The 18,691-nt window shown below is 48.1% G+C and overlaps 1 protein-coding gene across 1 annotated transcript in view; it reads left to right on the forward strand.

Annotated features, from left to right (window-relative positions):
• LOC131215241 (leucine-rich repeats and immunoglobulin-like domains protein 1) overlaps nucleotides 1-18,691 on the forward strand; it is a 96,414-nt gene that overhangs the window by 69,390 nt on the left and 8,333 nt on the right. The window contains exons 2-4 of the mRNA XM_058209628.1: nucleotides 16,033-16,179; nucleotides 16,283-16,653; nucleotides 17,731-17,881. Coding sequence (XP_058065611.1) covers nucleotides 16,033-16,179; nucleotides 16,283-16,653; nucleotides 17,731-17,881 — 669 coding nt within the window. The remainder of the gene's footprint in view (nucleotides 1-16,032; nucleotides 16,180-16,282; nucleotides 16,654-17,730; nucleotides 17,882-18,691) is intronic.

The following is an 18,691-nucleotide window of genomic DNA, read 5'->3' on the forward strand; positions in this document are numbered from 1 at the left end:
GGACAGAGCATCGCAACATGAATCGACACACAAACCCCCCCCCCCACCCAGACGTGGCCACAGACCCCACCCAGCCAGTGCATGTTTACTTAGCTCCGCATGTATTTGTTAATTTCCGGGTACTATCCGATACGATCCGGAGACCGCGATCCGGGGCGAAAGGAAAAGCGAGAAAAACACAGACGCCCTACGCGCCCCCTTTGTTGCCCATCATTTCGGTGTTGCTCTTTTTTTTTTTTTTTGGGGAGAACACACAAAAAATGGTCGCAGTCCCAGTGTCAGTGGATAGGAAATGAGAAATGTTCGAGTTTCGAATTGATTTGGGCCGCAGTCGACGCGAGTACGCCAGTACGCCGGCCAGTCAGGGCGAAACTTCACAGATAATTTCCTGAACCCATGAACCATAAACTTTGTTTCCGCCCGGGCACGGCCAAACGGGCGGTCGCTTGCGGTAGGGGGCCCCGCTCTCCGGCGTTGCTGCGGCTCGGCTGACCACCATTAGGAGGCGCCCCCGGCGCGTTATGGAGTGGGATTGCTTGCGGTTTGCAGGCGCCGCTCTCTACCGGACTCGCCGGGCCCGGGGTGGCGAAGGCCGCGCATAGTTTGTCGGTTTTAATTGATTGAGCGATATTGTACATTTACCCACACATACACACGACCACGGATCGCCGAGCAGGAAGTCGACGTGTCTGCACAATCGCCACCGAGACCACCCTCAACCCTCGGTGGGGTTGGGAAAATCGACCGCGCCCGGGTCCGGGCCCCGCGGTGCTGGGTGCTCTCCGTAATTGCTATCTTGCACTCAGCGCCGAAGTAGATTCCGAATAATTTGTTTATGTGCAATGCTGCACGCGAACAGGATTCGTTGCTCCTTTTTTTTTGTTGTTGCTGTTGAGCTGACCCGGGGGTTACGATACCTCCCGGGATGATGTTGTGGAATGGAAAACAATTAAGCACTGGCACTGGCCGTATTTCGGATTCGTATCATTTATCATCTCGGCTGCGGCCACTCGGCGGCCACACGGGCCACATCGAGGAAATCATTTGTTTCCCTTATTGAATCAATAGTCCTAATTGAGAAATATTATTTTAATGGCCCTATGCTCCCTGGAACGGTCCGGGTGTGTTGCAAATGATCTGCGACGAATCGATACGCTGCCCCGTGGCCGGCCCGGTGTCGGCGTGGAACGTTTCAATCAGCCTTCCGGTGGCTTCCGGTCCTAGGCGCTAGTGTCCCGGTCGGGTGCTTGATTGAGGGGCCACATCAAAGAAACGAACTCCTCTTAATGACACTTCTGCCGCTGCCACCGAAGGCAATAATTGTCTGGTCTGGCTGGCTGGCTGGCTAGGAACTTATTGCGCCACCGGAACCGTGTCTCTCTGTCGGTCTGGGGCTTCGCAGGACTCTCCCCCCCGTTTGGGGAGTTCGGGTTCGGGGTGCGCTCAATATTTTTATGTCGCCGATGTCGCCTAGTCCTCCAAGGCCGTGTTCGTGTCTGCGTCCGATGAAGCCAGCTCGAACTGCAGGATGGAAATTTACATCGGTAATCAATTTGTCGATGGTTTATGACCATCGACGCTCTCGGTCGTTCGCGCGCGCTGGGGCCGACATTAAGGGTCGACGACGTTCGTGGCGAAAGTGGCGTTATTGCAACGCCCGGTGCCGCAATATTCCAAGTGTCAGGTCCACAAATTTGATCACAAGATCTACCGCCTCGGGTCGGTCCGCCTTGAGGAGAACTCCACGCGGAAGAACGTTGCGCGCGACTCGGGAAACAAAAACGGCTGGCAATGTAATAAATAATCATTCATCATGGATAATAAATGTTAGGAGGTGAGTCGCCTGTTACACCCGAAAATAACCTCGGTAATAGTCAGGGCCCACGGAAAGGTGTGCGTGCGCGCGAAAGGCCATTCTTCCGGCCGCGTTCCACCTAGATTCGTGGCCCTGGCTCGCAACAGTTCGCCGGAGCCTTTGGGACCTTTGGCGACCCGGACCGGGAACAATTTTCTGGAAATTGGATGTCAGACGTTGCCCGAATGCGAATTGTGAAATATCGACGTCCGTTTGGCCTGCCAAAGGGACGCGAAAGAGTTCCCGGACCCCTCCCGCGGGGACTAATTGTTCGCTGGGCCCAAGTCAACGTTATTGATGTCCATTAATTTGGGGAATGTGCTCCTTGGGGGCCGTTGCTGCCCTGGTGCTCCAATAAACACCTAATTGGTGCGACGTTTATCCACCTGCGGTGGTCCGGACCGTAGTGACGGATCGATGGTAGAAATTATGATTATTGTGCCCGAAATGGAAATGAAACCGAGAGGCGTTATCGATGGAACAGGTTGCTGATCGCCGTTCCTGGGCGGACGCACCGCACGCACCCTCAATTTCTTAATCTAGTCGACGCTGCCTGCTGCTGTTGGGGTCTAATCCGTTTTCAGCGCTAATGGGACCACTAACTAATACGCACAACAACTACTGTTGTGCGTGTTAAGTACACGCACCGTTTGGCACACGGGTGTGCCCCCTTTGTTAATATTCAATAAGGGTGGTTGATTGCTTGTAATTGCATCTTTATAAATGGAAACACTTAGGCAATTGGAAAGCTTCATTTTGGCAATTTCTTTTCGGGCACCCGAGTGGTGCTCCCTCGATTCAGATCCCTCGAACCGATGATAATGAAATGTAACCCGCCCGATGGATCTGCAGATATTTGATCAAGTTCTTGGGTAAATAATTTCCCAAAAGCCAACCACGAAAACGTTGAACACTGTCTGCCAGTTCGCTTGGCGTTCGGTTGACCATTTGTATAATTTCTAACTGGAACTGGAATCGATGTTCTTTCGAACACAACGGTGGTAATGGGAATTTCGTAATTAATTATGTAGCGCTAGGATTGAAATGATTGAATATTTTCCGATAAAGAGCACCTGGCGTGCGCACCAAAGTCATACCTCATCGATCATTTAATTCTCTTAATTGACCAGCGCCAGCATATAAATACCCTGCCCTGGTCAGGATGGTACAAAGTTACCGGGTTACTGACTCGGGTTGTGCGGTTGAACAGGTCTAAAGCAATTTCTCAATCGTCCGGAAGACTTAGATTTCTTTCAGCATATTAGTTCCACTCAATGACCGCAAGCCACTAGGAGGTTTATCTGCTTAGCCCCGGTGCAAAGCAATTTGTTGAATTCGAAACAAATGGCGTTCAACAAATCCTTGGTTGGTTTGGCAATATTTCATTAGGTTTGTTTCAATTTTTGTGAAGCATTTTAATGATGGAACAATCAACCATTGACAACAGAACCCGGGCGTCCATTTAACGAAAACTTCAACGAAAGGTTCGGTAAATAAAAATAATAGATAAGAGAATCGCAATATTAATTTTACTTACTTGAAGACATTTCTTTCATTTTTAAGTTACTAATGTTTACGATGGTCGTCACCGTAGCTAATTTGCAACTAGATGAACAGCTGGATGCAAAACGGACCACAATCCACTGGAACGACGCCAATTTACGGCAACTGTTCGGGTGATTGAGGGTGAAACATTCAATAGAACAGCGATTGGGCTAGAAACTGGTATTACCGTATTTTTCCGTGTATAACGCGCACTTTTTTCCCAATTTTTTTAGCTCTAAAATCTGGGTGCGCGTTATACAAGGGTAGTAAACATTTTGTCTCCTCCAAGCATACAAATGTGCCCTTTTAGGTACATATTCTATAGTATTATTGAATAAATTATAAAATGAAACACTTGTTAGGAATATAATTATCCATACAATATCGTTTTTAAGTCATGGCAGGGAGTTAAAACAGAAGTTGTTGTGAAATCATTTAAAAAATGTGGCATCAGCATGGATCTGAAGATGTCGCAATTTATGAGGACTCTTCAGAGAGTGACAATGAGGAGTACATTGAACAGCAATTGGAGAATATCAATTTGTCAGACAGCAGTGAATCTGAGTTTGAAGATTATTCCGAAATATAAAATACTAGTATGTCTTTTGCAATGTATATGCATTTTATCTTTAGTCTACTTTAGAATATTTATAGAGTATTTAGAGTAATACATTATTATCATTTGATATTTGTTGGATATCACATATCTGAAAAATGTAAAGTAAAAAATTTGTTTTCCAATTTTGTTCTCGTAAAATATGGGTGCGCGTTATACACGGGTGCGCGTTATACACGGAAAAATACGGTAAATTACAACCCGTAACCAAACGATCCAACGAACACGCCTAGCACAAATAATAGGTCAACATACCAAGCATAGCAAGCCGTGGTATTCTGTAGCTCTCGTTGCATAACTTTGGGCGTATTTAAAGAATTGGCATGTAAGCTGAGCCAATTATTCAAACTGCATATCGAGCACCGTACCGTTACGCTGTGATGCCATGGATGCGTCCTGTTCCTCCTTCCTCCTTGGTTATTACTTGCCCTCGGTTTACAGCAGCACTACGCTCGGTTCGGAAGTTTAATTCCTTCGGAATAGCTGACGAACTGCTCAACTCAACATCACACGGCACATCCCAATAAAGCCCAATCATTCCAATCCGTGCGCGAATCGTATCCCCAAACAAACTCACGGCCACGGTCCTTCGACCACGGGATGCCATATCCAAACAATATGTGTGTTATAAATTTCGTGTTGTTTGGAAATATGTTCCGTACACCCGGCCGACTGCTCGATCTCGAATGTGATTCGATAAATGATGCAGCAATACATTCCGCTGTGTTTGTCGGACAGCGTGTGGTGCTTTCCACCGCCACTGCGCCGGACAACCCTCTGAACGCGCTGCGATCGGCGCTTTCTGTGCGAGATTTTGATGGATATCCAGGTGCGGAAAACAACAACGACGCACACGCGGTGCGGTGCTAATGAACAAATCCCCGGGCTCTGTCGGTGGCGCTTTTGGGGCGCTTTTTACTTGTCACCAAATCCCGGACACGATCGGAACGCAGTGCTGTGCTGTGCACGACAATGTCTGCTGCTGGGCCCGGTCTTCCCGGGAAAACCGCCCGATACAAAGAACGGTCGTTAAAGTCCTCCCCGTTTTTTATCGACTGCTGATGTTTGGTGTTTTTCCTTGGTCGCTCCCATTCTTCCGGTGATACGTTGGATATCCGTGTGTCTGCGTGTGTGTGTGCTGGGTCGACCGTTTTCGGACGCTCCTTCGGACGTTCATTGAAAAGGACGCCGTCGGTTGGCGTCATGTAAGCGCAGAGAGCATATGGTTCCATGTTACCTACCGAGGGGCGAGAGTTAACCGGAGGGTAAAGGAGGATACGTCTCCACCGAGCTACAAGCTCGGTTTGACATTGAAACATCGCTCGGACACGTTATTATCGATCCCATTTCCTGGCCGATAGCGTTCGCTTTGTTTTCCCCCCGAACTGCTTCCCTGCTGCCTATAGCCAAGTTCCGGCGAAGCTAACGACGCTCCAGAGCAGCAGCAGCAGCAGCAGCGCAGAGAAAATTTAAACCTCCTCAAAACACAGCTCGCCACGGTGTGTCTCACAAGATACGGAATGCTAATAAAGGCAAGCCGAGGGGCAATGGACCGGAATCGGAATGGGGCACAGGACACGGGGCTCACAAAAAATGCAAACACAGCGCGCAGAAAAATGGGTTCCATTTAATCTCGGAACGCGACCAGCGGAACGATACTATAGCTCTGCCTTGGCTGCAAGACTGCCAGACACACTATCGTGCAGATTAGAGCCAAGAAGTTCCAATTATAGACACGCGAAAGGAGACGCCCACTTGCGCCAGTGGCAGCAAATGGATACCGTTCGGGCGAGGACGATGCCGTGTAGCCCAGATTCGCCTCCATTTAATGTCAAATTTTCGGAAAACTCAGAAACCGAAACCCCACCGGCAACAACATAAATAGCCGTAAGTGACGCGAAGAAGTCGGACTCGATCCGAACATCGATGGGCTCATTTTTTGAAATGGATGTGACGTGTTTCCTGACGAGCTTCTCTTCGGTATCTACTACGGTCATGTGTGTCATGTTACGCGGGCCCCGATTTGGCCAGCATCAGTCTCGGAAGTTGACCACACAATGATGTGGGACCTCCAGCTGGATACGAGTGAATTAATTTGATCGCAACACACTCACAGAGAGTAGGAAGAGCCACGAGCCCCTCATCCATCGGAAGCCAATTGCTGGTAGTGGAAAATGGATTGAATTTAACGCTGACGTGTACGATCCGGACTACGGTTTGAAACGGAATACCGGTACGACTCTAAGTAGCTTAACGAGTTACATTCAATACCTTGTCACGCTCCAGTGTGTATGTAGCTGGATCCTGTGAGCTGGATTTACGCCGAGCCGGCCCGAGCCCACTACAAAGTTTCCACTAATTTCACTTCAACTAGTGGTCCGCCAGCTTCCTTCCCGGGAGTGGAGTGGACGGCCACAAAAACCACACCAAAAAGCTGTCGACTTGTCTGCCCGTACTTTTTGATTCCGCCACTACGGCCACTACGGCTACTATTTTATTCAGCAACTCCAAATCGGTCGTAATTGAAGCCAAATGGGCAGGCTTAGCTGTCAGCCGTATCCGTTTCCGATCTCATTTGGAGAACGGAACCGGGGGGCCCCTACCCTCGAGTCCTGGACTGGTCAGCGCTGCCGGAAGCCCCCCACCACACACTCCGCCCGGTCCCCCTCTTCGTATTGGTGCCGTTCAATTATTTTATTGTCGTGATCGAATTTCAATTCACAAATGGCTTCTGATTTTCATCCACCATGACATCCCAAACTCTTCGTCCGAGGACGGCTCCTTGGACGGGGAATTTCGGTCGACCACTTCATCGTCGTACCGCCGCCGTCGGAGTTTGGCTCCTTTCTTTCTCTGAGGCCGCAGAACCCCACCGAGAACGTGGCACTGATTTCCCCACGGTCGGCCCGCTCGGGACGCCCACGGGACGTAATGGCATTATGCATCGTTAATGTAATAAAAGCCATGGCCAGGATTTCAGTGAGTCCTCAATTCGATAGGCTATTTCCGATTTCGACCCCGTCCGGAGTGATCGATTAAATTCTAACATTAGACCGGGGGCGACCGTTTTTGATGTGACACTAAGTATGCGCCGGCAAACAGCCATCGGCCGAACAAAACAATTGCCGCCAATAACATCCCTTCCGAGGCCGACAGGAAAACATGTTTATTGGAATATTTTACATGATCTACAAATCGACGACAGGGTCTACAAAATTATTTGATACCCAGTACAAAGCTTTGACGAGGGAAAGAATCACTAAGCGCCATTAGCAGAAAAACAAGAAAGATGAAACTCGAAACGAACGAAAACCTGTCTTCCAATTTAGGGTTTAAGGTCCAATTAAAAAGACAACAAGCATTTGACGGTTGTAACTCACAGAATCTTCATGATTAAATCATTTTCAGAAAGTTAAAGTGAAAGTGAACGAACCGCGTAATTCGCCAAAAAAGGTCGAAAGTACTCGACCGGTCTATTTCAATTGCCATCCAGAACTAGTTATCTGCAAAATGCTCCCTAGCTCGTTTCTTCGTATCAACAACAGAACGGTGAACGATTCTTCTAAGTTTAAGTTCTAGATACTACAAGTTTGATGAAGCAGTTTGACCCAAACACGTTCATTGTCCAAAACTAATCTCCTCTAAATCTCCCATAGTTTTACGATTGTAAAACTGCTCGAGAAAAGGGATAGAATCAGAAAATACGGACGGAATGAAATTAGCGGTACAGCGCTTATAGGCAGGTGGCACCGGGATCTGTCTCATCTCGTGATGGTCGCGAAACAAATGGCCTGCCTCTTAAAGTGGGTGAGCTGCTACCGGAGGCGCTTGTTTTACTAGCCGTAGCGATTCCGATTGTTTGTTTTTTATTTGGTTTCTACGACCCTTTAAAAAGGAAGCAAAATAATACCTCCTTTCTTTTGACCTTTTCCGACCCGACCGACCGAAGGAGTTGGGAGGGTTTTCTTTTTTTCGTTTCATGCACTGCACCCAAACCTAACCAAACCGAAACCGAAACAAAAACAACACGAAGGTTAATTTATACAAAATGAACGGTTTTGCTTCATTTCGGCACCGATGGGTCCTTTGCTACTTTGCTGATGAAAAATCGATTCCCAATTACCCTTTCCGGTGTAATAATATACACAGAGGGCCACTGAGGATACTTGGTTCGTTTTGACTGAGCTCCGAAAAGAAGCTCTCCTTCGCCAACACCCTGTGGGCGTTTGATAGCCCCCGGCCACCTGGTTGGTTGGTTGGGCTTGATATGGCCAAAGTTTGCCTGGGCGCTGATGAGATGATAAAGAAACCCGACACCATCATACGTCTTACGGTGGAGCTTTATTCGACTACCTCATCAACTTTTTCCGGGCCGTGCGCCAAAAAGCTGTTTTCCATTTCGATAATGGTCGCACTCGAAATTGTGGCACGCGGCCCCCGATAATAGCGCCGTTCTTCACGCGGCCAAATCGATTGTTGGCCTGCCCGAGAATCGGGCCGGGGAATCACACCTGTGCCCCAGAATGTGTCTCCCATCCTTTTTTGTTGCGGAGGCAGTGTGGGTCGACCGAATTAGGTACCAACTGCCAACTGCTGCAAGGCTCGAGTTTTCGACACGCACACACGCGCCCTGGCACTTTTTATGGCACCGCACACATGATAACAGCACGGAACGGGTTCGCAGACAACTAAACGACAAGGGGGCCGTGCAATAACAACATGCATATAGTTTCGCGTACGGTTCCGCACGACGACGACGACGACGAGGACAAAACATCTAATTTGCTCTTCCCAAAAAAGTGGGAAAAATGAAGCAAAAAGCAGGAAAAACGTGGAGGAAAAGTTGCCCAACTTCTCGGGCTTTGCAAACATGCGCTGCGCGTCCATGCGCGTGTCGAGGAGCGCAAGGAGCTATCGGGGAGAGATCGGTCCGGAACGATAGCCACGGGGTAGGTCCCCTGCCTGGCTCACGCAACAACGCTCGCCCCTCGCTAGTGTGGCTCAAAATTGAGTTGTTCTGGTGAGCCGTGAGGGTATCGCCGTCGGCCCCAGCCCGTGCCCAAAGATGCGGGTTCCCGTCGGGACACCCGCCAGCCTCGCCGAGCGCGCGCGTGTGTGTTGTGCCGGCGACTTCTCATAAAAACAAAGAAAATGAAAAACTTTCTAAATTTTGCACGATACTAAACCCGGCCACCACACGCACACACGTTTAAGGCACGGAGCTGTGCATAGCAATTTACCAGGAGCGCACCGCACCCGGAACGACCGACCAACAGAGTGAGAGAGAGAAGCGATGGAAAGAAATTAGATTATGCTCTATTATACATATATCAATGTCCCGACGTCGACGACGACGACGACGATGACGGGAGGAAACTGTGTCTTAGAAGTATGCCCGACTCGGGCATAAATATATATGCTCGGAAGGTTCCGCTTCTGGCCGCTTGCACCGAAGCTTCACGACTCAATTGCGTACAAGATGCATTTTCCAATTATGCGGTTCCACTGGCGAGACTGGCGACTGCGGTGGTAGTAGCTAGTAGCCGACAGCGAAGATCGGACCCCAAACCCCCGAAATCTGGGCCCCAAATGAGGGCAGCTCTGAGGGCGCAGTATGGTGAGCAGTGCTACAATGTAACCCCAACTGAACGGGACCCTTACGTGATGGGTTTTTCGTTTCTACGTAGAATTTTATGCAAGATGTTCGAATTTATTCGTTTTGTATCAGCTTCAATTAACATTTGGTTGTGCTTTGATTTAGTTCTCTGGATCTGTGATCGCATTTCCTTGTTTTAAATTACTTTATGCGCCTCTGAATTACTTTACAATGTTATGGATATTTTAATACTAACTTTCTGACGTTTTTCCTGGCAGAAGTATTTAATGTCGAATTATCATAAAGTTTCGAGGCTCTCGAAACGAGTTTCCATTTGCCATTCTTACGACAAAACATCTTTATAATATTAGGTTGGCTAAAAAGAAATCCATTATTTTCTCGGTAGATGTCTTTACTGATCGATATAAAAAAAAAAAATATCATTTTTTTTTATCTATATCTCGTGAAGTATCTATCGTACAGTTTCAAATATAGGCTCGTTTTAAAGCTGATACTTTACACTTAACAAAATGCTTTCACTGTTTATTGTTTATTCCATTCGTTTGTGAGTTACAGGGTGTCAATGGAGGAGGTCAACGAAGTGAAAATTCGGTACATTTTACAGTTTTGGTCCGAAAAAGGCTAAAAATTCAAGCTAGAGCGCTGAAATTGTGCATTGTGGTAGTGGTTCCAAGGTTCTAACCGCTAATAATGTGCAATTTCGCTTTCGTTGACCCGTTTCAGTTATTTTTTATGTTTAAGTTGTACCTCGCACAGGTAGACCTGCCGTCGAAAATGTCGATAAAATCAGAGAAATAATGAAAGTTGATAAATATAGTTTTGGATTTCACCCCAAAGTAATGGATTTCTTTTTAGCCAACTTTATATAACACGGCCCGGTTCAGAGTATACAAGAGTATACAAGAGACCCAATATTTATCTGTGAAACCAAAAACCAAATTGATCCAAAACAAATTATTTAATTTATGTTTTGCCTTTTGGCGATGTTTAGCTTGCAACGTTTCTTATACTTTTGAACACATTATTACCGAACCGAATCATGACAGCCGTCATCTTACTGTGTTAATGAAGGCGAAGAATTGTGGATTGGAAAAGCAAGAAGAGGAGAAAATAATTCTTAAGCCTTACATTCAACTCTTGAAAGGTGATTATGTTGTTCATTTCCTACCGGCGACCATGCGCCTCCACCACGCACTCACTAAGCTATCTCGTAGTACGGTATCAGTAATGGTTTCTTATTTCCGATTGTGAATCGGTTATTCATACAGTGGTATTGCGGAATCATATTTTATTCATTGTTCCCCAATTGTTCCGGCGAAAAATCTCAAAACGGCATACGCACCCGTAGAGTTTGTTCACACGGCAGCCCCGGTTCTATTTTTTCCCCAACCTTGTTCGCTTTTGTTCGATGAAATCCAATACACCGTGGCAAAAATGGCGCAGGAATCAATCTATGAAATTCATTGAACACACAATCAGTTCTCCTTCGAATGCAGGTTACCTTCCGTTTACCGAGTTCATTATAGAAAACCATTCGAATGGATTCAGGCGAACCGATTGAAAACCGATTGGAACGCAATCGGCAACAGGCTTCAGCCCCCCCAGCACGGGTACATTTTATGAATGTAATAATTTAACTGAAGCCATCGAGCGACCTTTGCGGAAGCATTTTTTTTTATCCAAGACACACGCGGTCACCGGTCGCACTTGAAGGCGCGTAAAATGATTAACACATTACTTATTCACCCGAATTAGGAGCCGCGCCAACCAAACCAAACAAACCAACCAAAGGTAAAACATTGTTTCGGAATCTTCCGGAACCGGGTGGTACGTTCAATTAACGTCACACGCCACGTGTGCGAGACACCCGAGGCCCGGCGCCGATCCTCAAACATCCGGCCGTTCCACACTCACGAACGCGCTGCTGAATAATTGACCACAATGCAAACGAAAAACTCATTAAAACCGAAAATGCAGGGGCCAGGATGGCAGGGCACCCGCATTGCTTTGTGGGGCGCGGGCCCTCGACACAAAACTTACGCGCGATGGTTCCGTGCCGTACGGGGGGCCGGGCACTTTTTCCGGGAGTGTATTATCCACTCCTAATTCACTCTCGAACTGTTGAACCGTTTGAACCACTTAAACTGCGGAGCCCGCGTGGTCCGACCTGCGGGGCATTAAATTCTTGGCCCTCGGAATTACTACGCTTGCTGTATTATTAAATTCCCAGCCTTCTTCCCGGTTCCGGTGGTCGGCCACTCACCTTAAAATCACCGCCGCCGGCCGGATCCTAGTCCGAGGAAGCACTTTTTCGTTTATCACCCCTCGTTAAACTTTGATGCACCGGGGCCGGTGTGCGCGGGCGCACTTTTGTTATGAATGCAAACGGCTGAACCAATAGTCGGAAATATTTCATTGAGCCCCTCGCCGCACGCCGCCAGCGCCACTGATGAACCTGGCCGGTCGGAAGTGATTGCCCACCGCCTTGCCATGACATTTACTTTTTTTCGTCTGGTCAAACTTCCGGCCCGGTTTGGAGCTTTCGGTTTTACGCTTCTACATTTCTCGTGTTGCTTCCGTTTTTTTTTTTTTTTTTTTTTTGGGTTTCGTCCAATGCTCATCGAGCCATGGCAGAGGGTGGGCCACCACCTCCTAACTAGCAGCAATTTTACCGCAACGGTACCCCCGGTGTCGAACTTTCAACTTGGCTCGGATCAACTCCTTCAACAACTTTCTGGCTCTCGCTCTCTCTCTCTCGGAGTCGGTGAGGTGCAGAAAAACTTTCTCTGTCGGTCTTTTGCCACTGATTCAGTTTGGTGGTGAATTTTTAGCACGACCCCGCAGTGCACTACTCACGAGCGCGAGCGGCCACATTCATCGTTGGGCTCGTTCGAGAGGGAATTTTCCGATTTGTCACTACACATGGCGGGCACACGGTTCGACACGATCATCCCCGATCCCTCTCTCTCTCTCTCTGTGCGTGTGTTTGTGTTTGAGTGGTGTTCGGGTGGAGCAAACTTTGTGCCTGATTAAAATTTAAAAAAGGACTAAAAAACCAACATCCAAACTTTCGCCGGCGAGCGAACGGAGCTAGCACGCCGTGGCACTTCGGTCGGTGAAAGTTGGCCTCGTCCACGACGTCAGCTGCGGTTGCGGAGAATGAATGTAAAATACAGCTCCTTCGCCCGAGGACCGGGAGTTGGACTTTACTCAGCAGCAAGGAGCAAATAAAAAAATGGGACCAAAACACACACAGAGACAGGGTGCACATTCCACGTCCCGAGAGGTGCAAAAGCGGGTGTTATAATTTTTCAATTTCCATCACACGCTGCCCCGTTGTATGGCCTCGGCTCACCGGTAAACTATTTAATGGGGTTCTTGAAGCTGTCCGGCGGCGGCGACGAGGACGACGAGGACGTCGAGGACGACGCCGAGTAGCGACGGCCACTCTATATTTTTGTAACCGATAATTGGGAGAATAATTGGAAAACTTTGGCGCTTCGCTGTAGCTTCTTGAGCGTGGGGTTTACAGGTCGAGAAACAGGCACACCGAGACGCACATTGTGTATCTGTCTGTCGGAGCTTACAGCTGAGTGCGTAAAATTACCACCCGCTGGGTTGAGCCCGGCACTCGGAAGCCTCGGAACGAGTTGTGTCAGGTTCCCCTTTTGTGTATTTTACACTGCTGTGCTCTAGTGAGTCCCAATTTTGTTGGACCCACACACAGTTTGGGAGTTTTCCGCACTCCATTCTGGGTGTTTGTTTATTGTCAAAGAGGGTGAATCTGTTTGGTGTTTTGCAAGAGTCTGCTTGCAGTTTGTTATTAATTATTTTGTCTATTATGATACGAGCTTCGAAGTTTCGGCTTTTCTAGGGCAGATAATAGGTTAGGGATCTTATGGGAATGTAGAGCTGAAAATACCATAATCAGTTCAATGGGTGTTCTCTTATTCTTACAAATGTTTTTATTTATATACTTCTTTATGTATTTGTAATATATTTTAAATAGCAAATTTTTTATTGTCTACGCAGTATCAAGAATTGGGCCGCGGCTGCACAATGGACAAAATGTTCTGATGGACGAAGTGAACAACACTTCAAATGGAATCAAACCTTCAACAGTGTACACAGATGTCGGCACTCGTTGTTCAGATTTAATTTCTTCGCGGAAAATTTGTTTCCGTCGCCATGTGTGTTCAGGCATAAAGCAAACGGTCAATCATTCTCAGGGCTGACACTGACCCTTTTTTGACAAAGTTTGATCATCAACATTGCTTTTGGGGTTCTCGACCTGCTCCCGTTCAGCTGATTGCAGCCGAACACTGGGCACTGGGTAGACATTTTAATTGGGTCCGAAAATAGCTTCAATCAAACAATTCTTCATTTGTTGTTATTTATCAAATTAAACAGAAGAAATGTTTTTTGGCACATGCAATTGACTTGATTCAGTTTTTTCCCCGAGAACAGAGAACTCGACACAAGAACTATTTACCGAACTGTAATATTTTATTAAACTAAATATACTATTTTTAAAAGATTTTCAATACTGAAAACATATTTATGATAGCATAATAAACAGAGATAATAGACTCTTTCGCGTCCCAAGGACTGTTCGTCTCTGGGCGCGTCTCAAAGGTTCTTGCTTTCAAGTTCAACTCTAAGTGAGTGGTTTTCGCATTGGTCTCTCAAAATCGGTCTCAAAATCATCTTTTACTTTATTGATAACTTTATAGCGCGGTAAAAGAACGTAACCACAATTAGGAACCATTTACAAAAACGTAATTCTTTCGTCGGCACGACCACGAAATCGGCGCCGAACAAACAGAAAACTCACCTCACCCATGGGTACTTCTGAAAGGGAACGACGAAGAAAACCCAACGCCTTAGAGACTTACACGTCGACGCCGTTAGATCAACAAACCAACCGAACCAGATTACCCTATCGAAAAACAAACACCCAACACAAGTAGTCAGCGCCGCCAGCCTCCACGGGCCGACGGCCAGGGTTCATCGTGAGATCATATTTTTCGCGGCAAAACAGATTACGTTTGATATCAAATTCACGCTACCAGGAATTGTTTTTCCCAAACCATTTCCACTCCGTGACACGGCGCGGCGATAAGAGCGCAAGCGAGGGCCCCGTAATAGAGTGAAGATTTATTGTAATAAAACCGAACCGAAAGCCCGGCACGAAACGAAAGTCGCCGAAGGGACGATAAAACTCACTTTCCGCTCGAACGACTCCGACTCGACTCGTCAGATTTATGCAGTTTTGTTTGGCTGGGCCGATGGCTGTGTATCCGTATCCGTGCCCAGTCACGGCCGTCCGCACCCCATAATGGGTTGAGTGTCTCCGTTGGCTGGCGCGTCGGAACGAAACGAAGAAAGACACAAGACGACGCCGTGGACATCCGGCGCGAGCGCAGCGCCGAGCGAGAACATTATGATGTAGATTGGAGCCAGATTATGGTGTATCAATTTTCAACGCGATTATCTTACCACTGACCTGGAAACGGACGCCGGACTCCGAGATCGGCACCGGATTCTGCCGAAATGGCGAATCGCAAAATATCATTCCGCTTACCGGGAAACAATAGGCGGCCGGCACAGTCGGAGGTATTGATTTTACATCTGCTAGCCAGATCGGAATGTCATCCTACTAAAAGCTCCATGCCTTTGAAGTCCGGAACCGAACAAAGCAGCTACGTGTACCTGGCCAGTTAGTTACGTGTAACAACGTTACCTTACTCGAAGGCGGACTTTGTTTCTGGTTTCCTTGCCGAGCATGTCCTGTGAACGCACCTGGCTTCCTGGTCGGCAGCCAGTCCGGTCCGAGCCTTGGGTTTACTCTTATTAAATATCTAACGTTTATCGATTTAATCACCAATTTCGAACGTCGGACGTTTAGGTGGCACTATTCCGGGACATCAAACATTTACGGGCACCAGATTCCGGCACGGGCGATCGTACATCTGATATTCATAGTTTTCTCGGGCAAACTAATCGAAGATGGGAACATTTTCTTGCCATCCAGATAATGAATCTGAGGGCTCTAACTTCGTGTTCGTTAACGGAATTTCTGCCAATAAACCGACTGCCTAGTATATTAAAAGATACCCACAATAAACACCACACTACTAGTTTTCCCGAATAGACGGGAAAGGTTTCCCTAAAGGTCACCCATTTTTAGTCAACAAAATTGGCCTATCTTCGAAGGAAGGGTTCCACTCGGCAAGCCGTTCGTGCCACAAACAACGAACGAGAGTCCTACGTGCGAAGTACACAGTATAATTAGGGTGGCCATAAACTTCGAAACACTAGCTCGTTGCAGCTACTGCAAACTACGCCACAGCCGCAGCTTCGCTCACGCTGAACGAATTTTCACGCTTGTCATTCCAGCATCCGGCGCCACACCAACCGGACACTTTCCGGACAGTAATTACTTGGAGGAGGACAAATACTCACCTGGGTTCCTGACGCTCGGCCAGAAGTACAGCATAGCCATCGGGTCGACCGTGGTGTTGCCATGCAAAATAAATGAGACAGGTAAGACACCTTCACCCGAAAAAACAAAAACCCGAAACCCCAACATTCATGTGCTCACACCACACCCCTGCGGCCTTGCCGAACATACGTCATCCGTCCGCAGAGAACTCCAGCCACTATGTGCTGGCCTGGAAGCGTGACATCGCCGTCTTGACGGCCGGCAACGTGAAGGTGACGGTCAACCCGAGAATGCGTCTGATGCCGGTCCAGGGACACGCCGACCAGCACGGTGCGCTGTCGACCGGCTACAACCTGGAGATACGGGACGTGCGCACAACGGACGCCGGCGACTACATCTGTCAGATCGGTTCGATGGAACCGAAGGAGATCGTGCACACGCTCGAGATACTGGTGCCGCCGAAAATTGACTACATCTCGCCCGCCAACAAACTGGACATCCACAAGGGTGCCCCGATCCGGATGGAGTGCCGGGCGTCCGGCAACCCCGCGCCCAAAATCATCTGGTCCAGGAAGGTGAGTGACGAGGGATGGGACACCTTTCGGGGAACCAGATCTCCATTTTTGTAGCCCCTTTCTTTCGCCCAAACCAACGCCGCTAAGAAGCTAAGTACATTAAAAGTATGACAAAAAAACATGAAAATAAAATTAATTATAAACCAACCAACGGAACATGACGCAACACGCAATATAATAGAGATAGAGGCCGACGGGGGCTACGAAAATCGATTGACTTCACGGTGAGAGTTAAAATACTCAACAAAATATCCCGACAAAACACGACATGGCAGCCGCCAACCGATCCTCATAATCATCCATCATCCCCGGTCCGGAAAAGATATAGCCCTAAATATGGCGAGAAAGCCTGCCATATGTGTCGGGTCGAGTCCGCCTGATTGGGGCTCCATATTTTTCCGCGCAACCATCGCGAGGCTGGCGCCACATTCCGGTAGCCGGTACCGAAATAATTAACACCGCGAACTCAGCTCGGTCCTGTGTCAAAGGGCGTGCGGTGCGTACGGGGATGATGTCCTGCGACAGGTCACAATAGATGAGCACCCCGGCGCGATGCGATGCATTACCGCGCGCCATATTCCCGCCGGGTCCGAGTGGTCCCTCACAGTAACGGTACCCCAGAGGGGGGGACCGACGCCTGACACTCGACAAATAACTTCCCGCCCCGAAACGGCCTCGCTGACGCTGCTGGCCAATAACGGCGGCAGCACGGCCTCCGGCGGTCAGAAAATGATATATGCGCTTGCCCTTTAGGTGACAACTCTGGTCCAAAAAGTCAAAAGTCCAGCTAGCTGGCTGGCTGGCTGGCCGGAGCGAACTTGCTGACAAGCTCCCCAGGAGACCCGGCTCCGGTGCTCCGGAGAGCCACGCCAGCAGGACCGAGCGACCCGAGCCCGAGGACCTCCACAAAAGCACAGCGCGACCAATTGAACCTCCAGCCCTCCGTCGGACCCGTACCCGAGCGTGGTGGTGGTTATCATAACACCGTGCGATGTTTATTCACCACCACCAGGCATCGTAATATCGTCCGTCCGTCCACCGCTATGCTAATCCCCAACTCTCGGTGCTCTTTTGCAGAATAATGTGATGCCGAATGGAGAAGCCAACAAGACTGGGAATGTGCTGGAGATAATGCACGCTAATCGCCACACCAGTGGCCATTACAAGTGCACCGCAGACAACCGTGTCGGTCAGCCCGATGCGAGAGAGGTGCTGATCAATGTGCTGTGTAAGTATGTTATATGGCGTGTGGCGGCACTTGGGCGTCACAACGGTTTTGGTACGCTGCGAGAAAATGTCGCACCACGGGGGACACCGACACGGCCACACCTGACGAGTCCGGGCCACTCTGGAATGAGTTATTGCGATATTGCGAAACAAATACGAATCCGATCTGGGACGATGGGCCCCCCGGGGGGTAGTGAGCGAGAGAGAGAAACAGTGGAAAGGTTAGCTGAGAGGAATGATCTGGGTCGTGGACCAGTCTGCCAACGATGAAGACACGGACCACGAAACAGAAATAAACTTACATTAAAATGTATACACCTTGTGGGAAACAAGAAGACATCAAGTACTGAGGCGAGCTAAGAGAACAGGCTGTTCAGGCTGTTCAATAAGTTTCATGGATTTTTGCCATTGTCAAAATGCTCTTGTGATACGGTGCATTGTCCTGATTTTGCTAAATCCCTTCCAGTCACTCGACGATTTTCCAATAGGATATCCTATATTTTTTTACGATTTCAGGTGTTGTTACTGTTTTTGGACGCCCTTGACGAGGATCGTCTGCAAGGCTTGTACGACCACGTTTGAATTCGGCAACTCGTCCTTTTAGTGTACTAATTGAAGGCCAAAAACAACACGATGCTTTAACTTTCCAACTTGAAAATTGGAATTGTTTAAAAAAAATCAAATGTTTATAACATTGAAATGAAAAACTTTATTTTATTCAAAGTATTTGCGATTTCATTTCTCCTATCTCTCTGCTAAATCGTGGATTCCAAAATTAAAGAATTCTTCGTCTTTTTAAGTAAACTAATTA

This window comes from Anopheles bellator, chromosome 1, assembly GCF_943735745.2.
Source record: "Anopheles bellator chromosome 1, idAnoBellAS_SP24_06.2, whole genome shotgun sequence".
NCBI lineage: Eukaryota > Metazoa > Arthropoda > Insecta > Diptera > Culicidae > Anopheles > Anopheles bellator.